The 13,087-nt window shown below is 39.7% G+C and overlaps 1 protein-coding gene across 1 annotated transcript in view; it reads right to left on the reverse strand.

Moving 5' to 3' along the window:
• Positions 1-13,087, reverse strand: part of LOC132872530 (uncharacterized) — a 30,776-nt gene that overhangs the window by 4,829 nt on the left and 12,860 nt on the right. Inside the window, exons 2-4 of the mRNA XM_060907426.1 lie at positions 6,662-7,009; positions 6,324-6,437; positions 6,214-6,236 (exon numbers count right to left, since the gene is read on the reverse strand). Coding sequence (XP_060763409.1) covers positions 6,214-6,236; positions 6,324-6,437; positions 6,662-7,009 — 485 coding nt within the window. The remainder of the gene's footprint in view (positions 1-6,213; positions 6,237-6,323; positions 6,438-6,661; positions 7,010-13,087) is intronic.

Raw genomic sequence — 13,087 nt, forward strand, 5'->3', positions numbered from 1 at the left:
TGGTATGTATCGAAGCAGCTCCTTGGTAACCGTCAATGTTAAGGTGTCACGTGACCTAGATAACAGCGGGAATCAACGTTACAGAAAGAATCCGGTCATTTTTCAAAGCTCAAATCCTCGTTCAGATAATAAATAAATCAGAAATAACACTATAATTATATTTAATTAAATTATCTTATCCACTGCTCTTTATTCCAGATGACAGTCAGCAGCAACTGCAACACAGTGCGGCAGGAGCTGGAGGACCCGGAGTGTGAGACAATACAGGAGCAGGAGCAGGCAGGAGAACCAACAGCTGAAGAGCTGAAGATTTACAATTTACTGTTGCTTGTTTTAGCTTATTGGTTCCCTACCTACCTCTGTATTTAATTCAATGTTCCCAATGTTCAGCTTTGAATAAAAATTCTATTGACTTGATATGAAAAGATTCAGTTGTTCATTTACATTGCCTGCTGAGGTTTTAATTATTTACCAAACGATTTAAAAGGAGCCTACCATGACTATGAAGTTGCACTTCAAATTGCACTAGTCATGGTAGGCTCCTTTTAAATCATTTGGTAAATAATTTATTAAAACCTCAAGAATAACAAATGAACGTCCAGGCTGATTAAATTAATGGCCTTATACAAGAAATCAAAGCTAACATGAACCTGAGTAGCTATTTTTCCTGTTTTAAAGGGGGGATGATTTTGACCATTTTTTATTCCAGGGGGATGGCATCCCACCCCCATCCCCCCTCAACTCGGGTACAGATTACTATTATATTGAGATAATAATAATTAAGAGATCATCAGCTTAACATTAACAGCTTAATATATTAAATGAATAGGATGTATGAATAAATTACTTGATATATACATGCACATGCAATTTTTCTGTTTCATAGACGCAGAGATGATGGACTGTCGCTGAGGATCATGGGAAGGCTAATGTAGCGTGGGGAATAGAGAAAATCAATAATCGTAAATTAGAGTTATTATTTCGTTTTGGTTTCCCTGTTTATTATTTGTTCTGTTTTGAGTTGGAAAAAGGAAAACAAACACCAATCCCTCATTTTTTGGTCATACAGAAAAACAGGAAAACAAAATATTGAGTGTTTTTTTTGTTTTTCGTTTTCCAGATTGAATGGAATACTTGAATGATCGGATGATACACGGACCCAATAAGAGGCTGGAAAAGTTAAAGGTACAAAAAAGGAACAGCTGGAGGACCAAATTGTAACTCATTAGGTCAATTGGCAATAGGTCATTAACATGACTGGGTATAAAAAGAGCATCTTGGAGTGGCAGCAGCTCTCAGAAGTAAAGATGGGAAGAGGATCACCAATCCCCCTAATTCTGCGCCGACAAATAGTGGAGCAATATCAGAAAGGAGTTTGACAGTGTAAAATTGCAAAGAGTTTGAACATATCATCATCTACAGTGCATAATATCATCAAAAGATTCAGAGAATCTGGAAGAATCTCTGTGCGTAAGGGTCAAGGCCGGAAAACCATACTGGGTGCCCGTGATCTTCGGGCCCTTAGACGGCACTGCATCACATACAGGCATGCTTCTGTATTGGAAATCACAAAATGGGCTCAGGAATATTTCCAGAGAACATTATCTGTGAACACAATTCACCGTGCCATCCGCTGTTGCCAGCTAAAACTTTATAGTTCAAAGAAGAAGCCGTATCTAAACACAATCCAGAAGCGCAGACGTCTTCTCTGGGCCAAGGCTCATTTAAAATGGACTGTGGCAAAGTGGAAAACTGTTCTGTGGTCAGACGAATCAAAATTTGAAGTTCTTTATGGAAATCAGGGACGCCATGTCATTCGGACTAAAGAGGAGAAGGACGACCCAAGTTGTTATCAGCGCTCAGTTCAGAAGCCTGCATCTCTGATGGTATGGGGTTGCATTAGTGTGTGTGGCATGGGCAGCTTACACATCTGGAAAGACACCGTCAATGCTGAAAGGTATATCCAGGTTCTAGAGCAACATATGCTCCCATCCAGATGATGTCTCTTTCAGGGAGGACCTTGGATTTTCCAACATGACAATGCCAAACCACATACTGCATCAATTACAGCATCATGGCTGTGTAGAAGAAGGGTCCGGGTACTGAACTGGCCAGCCTGCAGTCCAGATCTTTCACCCATAGAAAACATTTGGCGCATCATAAAACAGAACATACGACAAAAAAGACCTAAGACAGTTGAGCAACTAGAATCCTACATTAGACAAGAATGGGTTAACATTCCTATCCCTAAACTTGAGCAACTTGTCTCCTCAGTCCCCAGACGTTTACAGACTGTTGTAAAGAGAAAAGGGGATGTCTCATAGTGGTAAACATGGCCTTGTCCCAACTTTTTTGAGATGTGTTTTTGTCATGAAATTTAAAATCACCTAATTTTTCTCTTTAAATGATACATTTTCTCAGTTTAAACATTTGATATGTCACCTATGTTCTATTCTGAATAAAATATGGAATTTTGAAACTTCCACATTATTGCATTCTGTTTTTATTTACAATTTGTACTTTGTCCCAACTTTTTTGGAATCGGGGTTGTATTCAGATTACACGGCTCGAAATTTGCAGTGGTCCGGTCGCCTGAAGTGACTTAATTTGTCATTTGGCGGGTAATTCCTGTCACTAGCCAGCCCAGCTGGCTAGTTGAAAATAAAAAATATATATGAAGCGAAGATTCAGACACGCCGTCAACTAAAGCCGCCACATATTAAGCGTGTGCTGTGTCTGTATTAATCGATGTGCTTATCGGCAGGACGGAAAATACCGAAGAATTCCGAATCATATAGTGTATGAGTCAGGCTGTCATTTTTTTTCACTACTGCGCATGCATATAATGCATCTCGTTGAATATCGCAGTAATCACGTTCATGGGCGCCGCCGGGGGGGAAAGGTTAGAACAATTCTAGGGGCCCAGCACTGCCATGGGGCCCTTTAAGGGGCTGATAATATGCTTTTAATGATTTTAATAAGACTTTTGAAATAACAACAATGCAATATTCCATCTGGTAAAATGAGCTAATTGAACAAGGTTGTCTATTTCTTGAGTTCTTCAACATATTGTCATTTAACCCTCCCCCTTTTGCGAAATGGTACGGTCCAGTTCTGGTAGAAGCGTGATGCATTAAATCTGTGTGCTGATCAGTGCAACGCTACTTGCTTCTGTGTCGCGGTGCAGCAGCCAGCAGTGGAGTGCGTACAGTCTATGATCGCTAAATATGAAGAGTGGCTGTCAAAAACGTAAAGAAAGGCAGCTGAAAGCTGAGAGGGACCGGAGAGGCAGGCAACTGGTCACTCAGTTTTTCCCAAAGAAAGGTAGCTATCGCTCACGTGTGTGTTCAAAATATTAGCGAATGGTAAATGAACAGTATGAACGTGGTTGGATTAGCCTATCAAGAGAACAGTTTTACAGTTTGTACAGTGACATTTTTTCCATTTTAATAACTGAACTGACTTGTGTGATAAACAAGATGAAATATTATGTTATGCTGGTGCTAATAACTAGTGCTAATAACCAGTTTCATAACTAATGGGGTGCCCTAAATATGCACAGATTCAGCCTCAGGGGGACCTCCGCCCTACCAAACCACTGAACCCCCCTTTGGAGAAGGAGGTAAGCAGCAATACAACCCATAAATGCTTTAGGATTGAAGTTTTCAATGAGCGAGCGCCATATACAGTTTGCTAGATTAAAGTGTTGCTAATAAACTTTTTCTATGATTTATTAGCAGTCACATCACACATTTCACTACCAATTGTCCTAGCACAAGAAGGCATGTGGCAAAATCTTGAATTTTCATTTGTGATTGTAAATGCACCAGAATTAGTCACTGACCAGTTTTCATCTAGTCCCTGGTAGGTTAATACATAAAATGTAATAAAGTCACAAACTCAAGGTCCATGGGCTATCAAAAGTCAAATAATGACAATAGTGCAATTGTAACGAGGGTGGGCAAAGTTGAGGGGCCCAAAATTCTAATCTTTCATGGGGCCCAAAATTTCTGGCGGCACCCCTGATCACGTTATCAAATTCAATAGATGTGGCCACATTATTGCCCATTTAAACACGTGATTTTGTTGTTGCTTACATCTACATCTGCCAAAGCTATGTTGCGATGTGGAATTTTCTGAAAGGTGTACAGAAACCACCAGAGACGGGGACAAAGCAACCTCGGTCTGAAGAGGAGAAAAAGGCCGCCGATAAAGCGTACGAGAAGGAGAAACGACAAAGGACTTACAAGCAAACGTGGGAGCAGGGTAGGCCTTGGCTGCGATACGATTTTTATGGAATAATTAAATTTTTTTCAAGTTGATTCCTAGTCAATATGAAGCTCCTAATGCTTTCTCTCTCATAAATGGTTAAATACAGAAAGCATGTTGGACATGTTTTGGGTGCTATAGTCATGATAGTAAGTATATTTGTTTTCAATACTCATACACCAAGTTGCCAAGTTTTCCAATATATTATTATTTGTTGATATTATATTATGGTGCTCTGTGTTGTTCTCATTTATGGATTTAACAACAGTATCAAAATACTCAGGTCTTGAAATAAATGCACATTAGTCATGAACAGTGGTAACTACTCTCTTTTGTGTTATTTTTGACAGAAGTAAAATTCATACATGAACAAATTTTGGCTAGTTGATTTTCTGTTTGGGTAGTTACTTTGGAAGGGAACTAGTCCGGCTGGCTGGTGAAAAGATATATGAATTTCTAGGCCTGGATTAAAATGCTCTACTCATGAAGGTTGGCTAGAAACAGGCATTTTCACAGTGGTGAAAATCAAAACCAAGGAAAATAATCAAAGTTCTTCTTCTTCTTCTCCTTATTATTATTATTATTATTATTATTATTATTATTATTATTATATGAATTGTTCTTTATCATTCTGTTATTACAGTTATAATTATTAGCCTGTGTATGTCTTACAGATTTAATCCAAACCTCGATAACTTTAAAAAAAAAAAAAAGTTGCCTATAAATAATATCAGCTTGGACCAAATATTCTGTCAGTGATATTTTCAAGGATAAAAATCTTTAGAGTTGTAAAAATATACTTGTATTTCAATGAGTCTAATATTTTAACAGTTAGATTATAATCATTAAATATATGCACTGAGGAGTTTCAGGAAATTTAATTTTACAGGTAAAATGTTTGAGAAACTCGATTTTAAAGAATGAACACATTTTCATGAAGCATAATCTATTATTGACAAAATATCACTAAGTTCTATTTAACTATATATTTTCCGCTGATTTTTACTTTTTGCTTTCAGCTGCACTCAAACATCTCATCTCATCTCATTATCTCTAGCCGCTTTATCCTGTTCTACAGGGTCGCAGGCAAGCTGGAGCCTATCCCAGCTGACTACAGGCGAAAGGCGGGGTACACCCTGGACAAGTCGCCAGGTCATCACAGGGCTGACACATAGACACAGACAACCATTCACACTCACATTCACACCTACGCTCAATTTAGAGTCACCAGTTAACCTAACCTGCATGTCTTTGGACTGTGGGGGAAACCGGAGCACCCGGAGGAAACCCACGCGGACACGGGGAGAACATGCAAACTCCACACAGAAAGGCCCTCGCCGGCCACGGGGCTCGAACCCGGACCTTCTTGCTGTGAGGTGACAGCGCTAACCACTACACCACCGTGCCGCCCGCACTCAAACATTTTGATTTAAAATAAAAATATTTCTAAAATATCCTCAGATGGTAAAAATGAAATGTGACATGTCCTGCAACAAGAGAGCAGTGAAATATTTTGAGCCTCTCAGTTTCCAGGTCTGAGTTGAAGACAGCAGCGTTGGGTTCAAGCAGAAACGACAAGAACAAGAGGAACAGACTGCCTCGGCTACAGAAACCACACATTACAACCTGAGAGCTCAAACTCAATCTGCTCAGAAGTTATCAAAGAGATACAGTTTTAAATCATCATTATTTCATCTTCAATAAAACCCTTTATGTTTTAGTTTAATTTACAGTACATGTACACTCTATATTTGTTATACACTGTATATATTTTAAGAAAATAATAAAATAAGAAAAACATAAATATAATATTTTTACTGAGAGGATAAAAAATTTCCACCAGCTCAAAAAACGTACGTGTTGATTTCTGTTTTAGTTTAAATCAGGGTTAATAAATCAGATCAGTGTATCGATTAGTTTTAATGATTGTAGTGTCACATTTACCTCCTTATCTTCTGCTCCAGCACCTAAAGCAACACAAAGCAATCAATCAATCAATCAATCAATCAATCAATAAATAAATAAATAAATAAATAAATGGAGTAATATTTTACCTCTGTGTGTTTCTCTGTGCTTCAGTATGATGAAGATCAGGACACTGAGAAGAATCACAATCACTGCTCCAAACACCACAGTCAGTATGAAGAACACAGGAGAAGAGACTGAACCTTGGAGAAAAACATTACAGAAAACATTTAGATCCTGAAACCTGCATCATATTTTAATTGAAAAATGTACAGAAGCCTTTTGGAGAACAAAACCAACAAACCTTTCGCTCTTTCTGGGTTCTCAGAAAGTGTTTTATTTCTGTCTGAAAAATGAAACATTATTTTTACAACCTCGACCATCTGAATCAACTTTTACTGAAACTATTCACATTGTATAAATTTACCTTTCACTTGTAAAAAGGTCGAGTTCCTAAAGTTCACTTGGTTCAGATCTATGAAGCTGCAGTAATACAGTCCTGTATCAGAGACATTTACTGCGGTGATGGTGAGAGACGTGTTCTTGCCGTGAATAGACATCACTATTCGCTCACTTTCAGTAAAGAAAATACAATTCTCTAATTGAAGAGATGTAAAAAAACGCTTACAGCCACGAAGAAGTGGAACCAAATCACTTGTGTGTTGATACCAGAAGATGGGACCTGGAGCAGTCAGCTCATGTTGGCACCAAACAGTGGCGTTATCTCCAGCTTCCACCTCCACAGTTAAAGAGCACAGAGTCTCTGAGAGCAAACCTGCAACCCAGAAAGCACACAACCTCTTTCACACATTACACACAACTTTAATACAGTCAGGATAGATGAGCTTTTATCAGTGTTTCTAACTGGCGCTGATCATCTGCGTTTCATTTTTAATTGAATGAATTTAAAAAGTCTATAAATTCTCAGGAACAAAATCACAAAGCTGGACAGAAAAAATAACTTTCCCCCTGAATAATTACATTTTTCAGTGACAGAACAATGTAATGAATACAAATGTAATTATAATTTATAGTGTGAGATTCTACTGTCAGAGCTATAATGTGGTGGATTGTATGAAGTTCTAATTTCTACAAAATGTAAAAAAAAAATTCATTTAATGAAGCAATAAATGAGATTATTAACACTCACCCATGACACAGAGGGACACATGCAAAATTTCAAACCCAATCATTGTTGAACTATCAGATGAGAGACAAAGAGGAAACGGTCTGTGGGGCAAAACTAATGCAGGGTTTATTTATGTGTGTGGGCGGGGTGTGTATTTATACAGCCTATTGCTCTGTGGTCACTAAAAAGGCCCAAAGGGGGAAAAAAATCTAAAAATCAGATCTCTTTATTATCTCTATAGTTTCTCAGAGACACCAGTGAAACTGAATGGAAATAAAATGGAGTCTCCCAATTCTCAGCTTTTTTCCTGAGATGAAACACCACAGTAATCTAACACACACATCTCCTCTCGAGGTTCAGTAGAAGATCCTCTGAGTTAATGATGTGTCACTTTATTCAAATACACTACCAAGTTTATAAGTGCAGTGATGTACAGTTTACTTTGGATTTATTTTCATGGCTGAACATATTTGAAGAAAAGTCCTAGTTTGAGTCCGCGAGTATATTTTGATATGATAACATTTGTAAGTTCATTAGGTGCCAATGAATCTCTATTCCAGCTCAGAATAATGAATTGGTTTGCAGTGCTGTGCTCACTCTGATGGATTATCGGGGAAAAGCCTTTATGCTCATTGTTTATAGCAGTACCTTACAGTGACCTCTTTAATTTAATTCAACAAGCTAAATTAATGAATTATACAATTTAATACGTCTGATTCAGTTAATCAGGAGCATCTGAATGTGATGTGTGTCAAAATGCAGCCAAACCATTTTTATGTTAATAAATACAGTACATTAGTCTCATTTTTTAATCCAGATTTTCACCTGTTTATATAATTATCAGTAAAATGAACTGCTCTGTGGATGATGTACAGTAATTAAACTTCAAACATCATTTTAGCAAGACGATTATGTTCATAATCTTTTAGGGTGGGTGTTTTTTTTTAGTGAATAGTGAAAAAAGGTGTGAGAAAGAAGTAGCTGGTGGTCAGAGTGATGCAACACAGGTGAGAGAGTCAGAAGTCTTTGCGGTTCAAATGCAAAAGTCATGCGTGCAAATGTACAGAATGTCAGTTCTGTGGTTGGAAAATGTTCAAACTGTGAAAAGGGCAGTTGCTGCATGTGTTTGATCCTCACTGAGCCTCATGGTTTAAGAGATGGCTGGCCTTCTTTGTGCAACTCTGCCTACAAGACAGTTAAAACTTGACTTATTTTAAATTGTTTCATTAATTAAATAATTCATTAAAATATTCTGTTAATGCCCTAATGTGTGTATGGTGCGAAAATATTCAGATCACATTCACTTTTTGCACTTTATTTTGTTATACAGTGGTGCTGGAAAGTTTGTGAACCCTTTAGAATTTTCTCTTTCTGCATAAATATGACCTAAAACATCATCAGATTTTCCCACAAGTCCTAAAAGTAGATAAAGAGAACCCAGTTAAATAAATGAGACAAAAATATTATTCTTGGTCATTTATTTATTGAGGAAAATGAAGATACAGGTCTGTGAGAGCCAGAAATCTTGCTTGTTTGTAGGTGACCAAATACTTATTTTACCGAGGAATTTACCAATTAATTCATTAAAAATCCTACAGTGTGATTTCCTGGATTCTTTCCCCCCATTCTGTCTCTCATAGTTGAAGTGTACCTATGATGAAAATTACAGGCCTCTCTCATCTTTTTAAGTGGGAGAACTTGCACAATTGGTGGCTGACTAAATACTTTTTTGCCCCACTGTATAAACAATCTCAACAAACATTAACCACTAAACAGCTTTAACACCTCCTTTTCTCTTCGTTCCCCACTTTCTCTTGCTCAGTGAGAGAAGTCAGCTCGACCTTGTGCTGCCAGGATTTTAAATCTGGGCTGGAATGGTGTCAGGGCCATTCTCATTCACACGTCTCAGTGTTCATCTGATCCTGGAGCCATATTTAGTTATTAATAATGTTCATAGTCGAGAAAGCTGCCTCACAGTTGTAATGTGGAGCCAAACATCGTCAAGACGTACAGGACTACTTTCCTCAGACCTGGGAAAGCTGTCTGAGACCATTTGGAACCAGGAAGTGGCTGGGTCAGTTCCTCCAAACTGCTCTTTCAAGGCCACATCTGCTTGGAGATCAATCAGTTGCATATGGAGAGGCCCAGCATTTGCCCACTTGAAGTGCTGTCTGAGTTCCTTCAAGAACCCGGTGATATCTGTGCTCTACAGATGCCTCCACATGGTGCCTTGTGATTTGCTTCATCCAGCCATTCTTGCACATCCTGGGTGAACATTTCTGTTCTTTTTCTAACTGTTGATGCTGACAGATGTGGGGATTTGACTGATCTTTTCACAAACTCTTGTGTTTGTTTTCCCTCCAGTAAGGGTTCAGCCACTGCACTCATGCCCTCCTTGACCATAGACCATTTGCACATGATGTCACATGTCCCAGGACCCTCTCTGATTTAGCTGTGTCCACCATGTTTGTGGAATAACACATGTAGCAACAAGTACCTGAATACAAAATGCCACAAATCTGTGCAGTTATTGACTGCTCAAACAATTCTGCTCAGGCTGGAGTCAGATTGTTTAGTTTCCCCACTGTTAAAATGCGAGAAAGACCCCAAATGGAAGCTCTAACCTGTAGACGACAGAGACAGCGGCTTGCAAACCTGAACAGATCAGACATAAAAGAGACCGGCTACAAATATGTACGAGTATGTGCAGATCATTTTGTAAAGGGTAAGTTTATATTTCTACCGTTTATGTGAATCATAAACAAAATATATATAAAGATGTGACATACTGTAAGTGATATACATGTAAGCGCGACTCCAATTTATATTGCAGTTACAAATGCAGAGCACAAAGCCCCAGTAAAATGGAAGGAGTTGAGCTTGGGAAAATGTAGCCTTAGAAGACGTCAATAATTTTTTTTTTTGGTTGTTTGTGTTTTGCGTCACATTTGCTCAAATCAGGAACCTACTAGCTCCTTACAGTAAACTTAGGCTAAACTTTTGTATGCTTTCATCTGCTTCCCAGTGATGAAGCTAGAAGTGAACGCCAGGCAACTGACGATGTCTGTGTAATTCACACTCGGTCACATCCATACATCATCTTCTTACTCTACAACACTGCTGTACGGATCCACCCGAACATTCTTTTATCTTTTCCCTGAATCTCACCTTGTCACTATTATTCAATTCGTGATACATTTGTGAAAAATTACAGTTTGCCACTGTGCTCTCCTCGGTCACCATGGATGCTATCCTGCAAAGATGGCGGACACAACAAAATCAGAGAGCATCATGGGAGATTGGTGACTTTAGTGCAAATGGTATATTCCTGAGTCATATCTGTGAAGAATCTCAGTCATCCAGGTACATAGTAATCTGTGATTGGTAGAAGAGAGCAACTGGACTTGCTTGAAGATTCTTGAAAACGTTTCGCCTCTCATCCGAAAGGCTTCCTCAGTTCTGTCTGACTAATAGGGAGTATCAAGTATTTCTCCTCTCATGCATCATCATAGAATCCGAATCAGAATGCTGATAGCTGCATTGTAGGTGGCTGATAAAAGATGTCTTATGCCGCTTTTCCACTACAAATGCGGCTGAGCCGTGCCGTGCCGAGTCGAGCTGAGTCGAGCTGAGCGGGGCTGTTGGAGTTGCATTTCGACTACAACCGCGCTGAACCGTGCTGGCTGGAAGTGGGTGGACACATTGGGTGGAGTTAGCGAAAGTGGGTGGACACATTGGGTGGAGTTAGCGAAAGTGGGTGGACGTCACGTGATGTCGTTAAGCAGCGCAAACAGTGACATCAGTGACAGTGGCGGAACAAGTCAGAGCCGGGCCGGGGGCGGGGCAAATGACCGGGCATTTTATTAAAGCTTATCATAACATCATTTTAGGCTACAAAATGTCCGCAACTGCGGTGTTTACCAATTTCAACACTACCGGGTGCAACTATGTTATTTAGTACATCAAGTCCTTCAAACGAACATGTAACTCAGAAACAAAAAACATTAGGATACTGTACATGGCTCATAATAAAACATCAATAGCCTATACTGCGCACATTATTTGAAGGGCATACGAATGAGCGCTCAGAGTGGTGACAGGAAGAGTCAGAAATAAAAGGAGGACGGTGCAAACCTCACTGAATGCACTGTGTTTACCAATTTCAACACTACGGGGTGCAACTATGTTATTTTGTACATTAAGTCCTTCAAACGAACATGTAACTCAGAAACAAAAAAACATTAGGCGACATACTGTACATGGCTCATAATAAAACATCAATAGCCTACTGCGCGCATTATTTGAAGGGCATACGACGAGCCTTGCGCTCCGCAAACTCGTGCACGATGCTCTGTATGTCACTGATTCAGTGAGCTTTTAAGCGGTAGTCTCACGACCCGAATAGTAAACAATAAACATGGAGGACATGGAGTCGTTAGTGTTGCTGGTCTTGGTGCTGTGGCTTGTTGTCACCGACAACGCGGACAGATACTGGCAAGAGCGTATAGATGAGGCGAGGCGCATAAGGCTTCAGAAATTCTCGTAATTCGTAATTATTATTCTTCCGGGTTTGCGGTGTTTACAGATCCCAGCGCGCTCGCGGGGCGTGTGTGGGCATGTGAGGACACTCCTCCTCACCAATCAGTGCACAGGGGAGTGTCTGCTCACGCCCCCAACCTCACTCGGCACGGCTTGGCTCGCTTCAGCCCCACTCCAAAACGGTGCGAGTTTTAGGGGCTAAGCAGGGCTGAAACGAGCTGAGTCGTGCTGGTTTTTGGTAGTCGAAACGCGAGCCGTGTCGGGCTGAAGTGAGCTGAAGCGAGCTGAAGTGAGCTGAAAAAGGGTAGTGGAAAAGGGCCATTAGACACCCACCTCTGTTCAGTGATGGTCGTTCCAGGTTGACAAAAATGAACGATCCTCTCTGGCTAAGATGTCTGCCAGTTTTCTGGAAGTCCTCTCATACTCCCGCACCAGTCGAAGGGATCTCATCCCAAAGTGCGTAGAAACATATCTGTGAAGAATCTCAGTCATCCAGGTACATAGTACTAATCTGTGATTGGTAGAAGAGAGCAACTGGACTTGCTTGAAGATTCTTGAAAACGTTTCGCCTCGATACTCCCTATTAGTCAGACAGAACTGAGGAAGCCTTTCGGATGAGAGGCGAAACGTTTTCAAGAATCTTCAAGCAAGTCCAGTTGCCCTTTTCTACCAATCACAGATTATATTCCTGAGTCTGTAAAAGGTGTTTTATGTTTTCCCAAAATCCATGCAGATTTAAGGTAACATTCATTGGCACGTTGTTGGGCAGTGAATGATTGTCAGGATTGTGGTGGGTCGATCATATTGGGATTTGATCCTGTATGTTCTGAGCCCTCAGTTCGGATTTGAGTGTGTATGATCGCTCAAAACATTTGTGCTTTGTCCCGCAGTGGCGCTTCACATTGCTGCTTTTAACCCTCGTCTTGTGTTCGTTTTCTATCACCATGCCCGGTGTTCATGGGTCGGTTTCGACCCGTCTTTTAAATCAGCTAAAAAAGTCACAAGTAACAATGATTTGTCACCATTTTTTTTCCTGATGTCTTGACTACTCTTTTAGGCTTCCATTTAGATGGAAATATTAGTTTTATTATTTTTTTGTCAAGGGTTTAAGGTTATTGTTTTCTGTGTACACCCCTTTATTTCAGTAGGAAAAAATTAAAAAGTAACCTCTTAAGTGTAATACAA

The sequence above is a fragment of the Neoarius graeffei genome, chromosome 24 (assembly GCF_027579695.1).
Source record: "Neoarius graeffei isolate fNeoGra1 chromosome 24, fNeoGra1.pri, whole genome shotgun sequence".
Taxonomy (NCBI): Eukaryota; Metazoa; Chordata; class Actinopteri; order Siluriformes; family Ariidae; genus Neoarius; species Neoarius graeffei.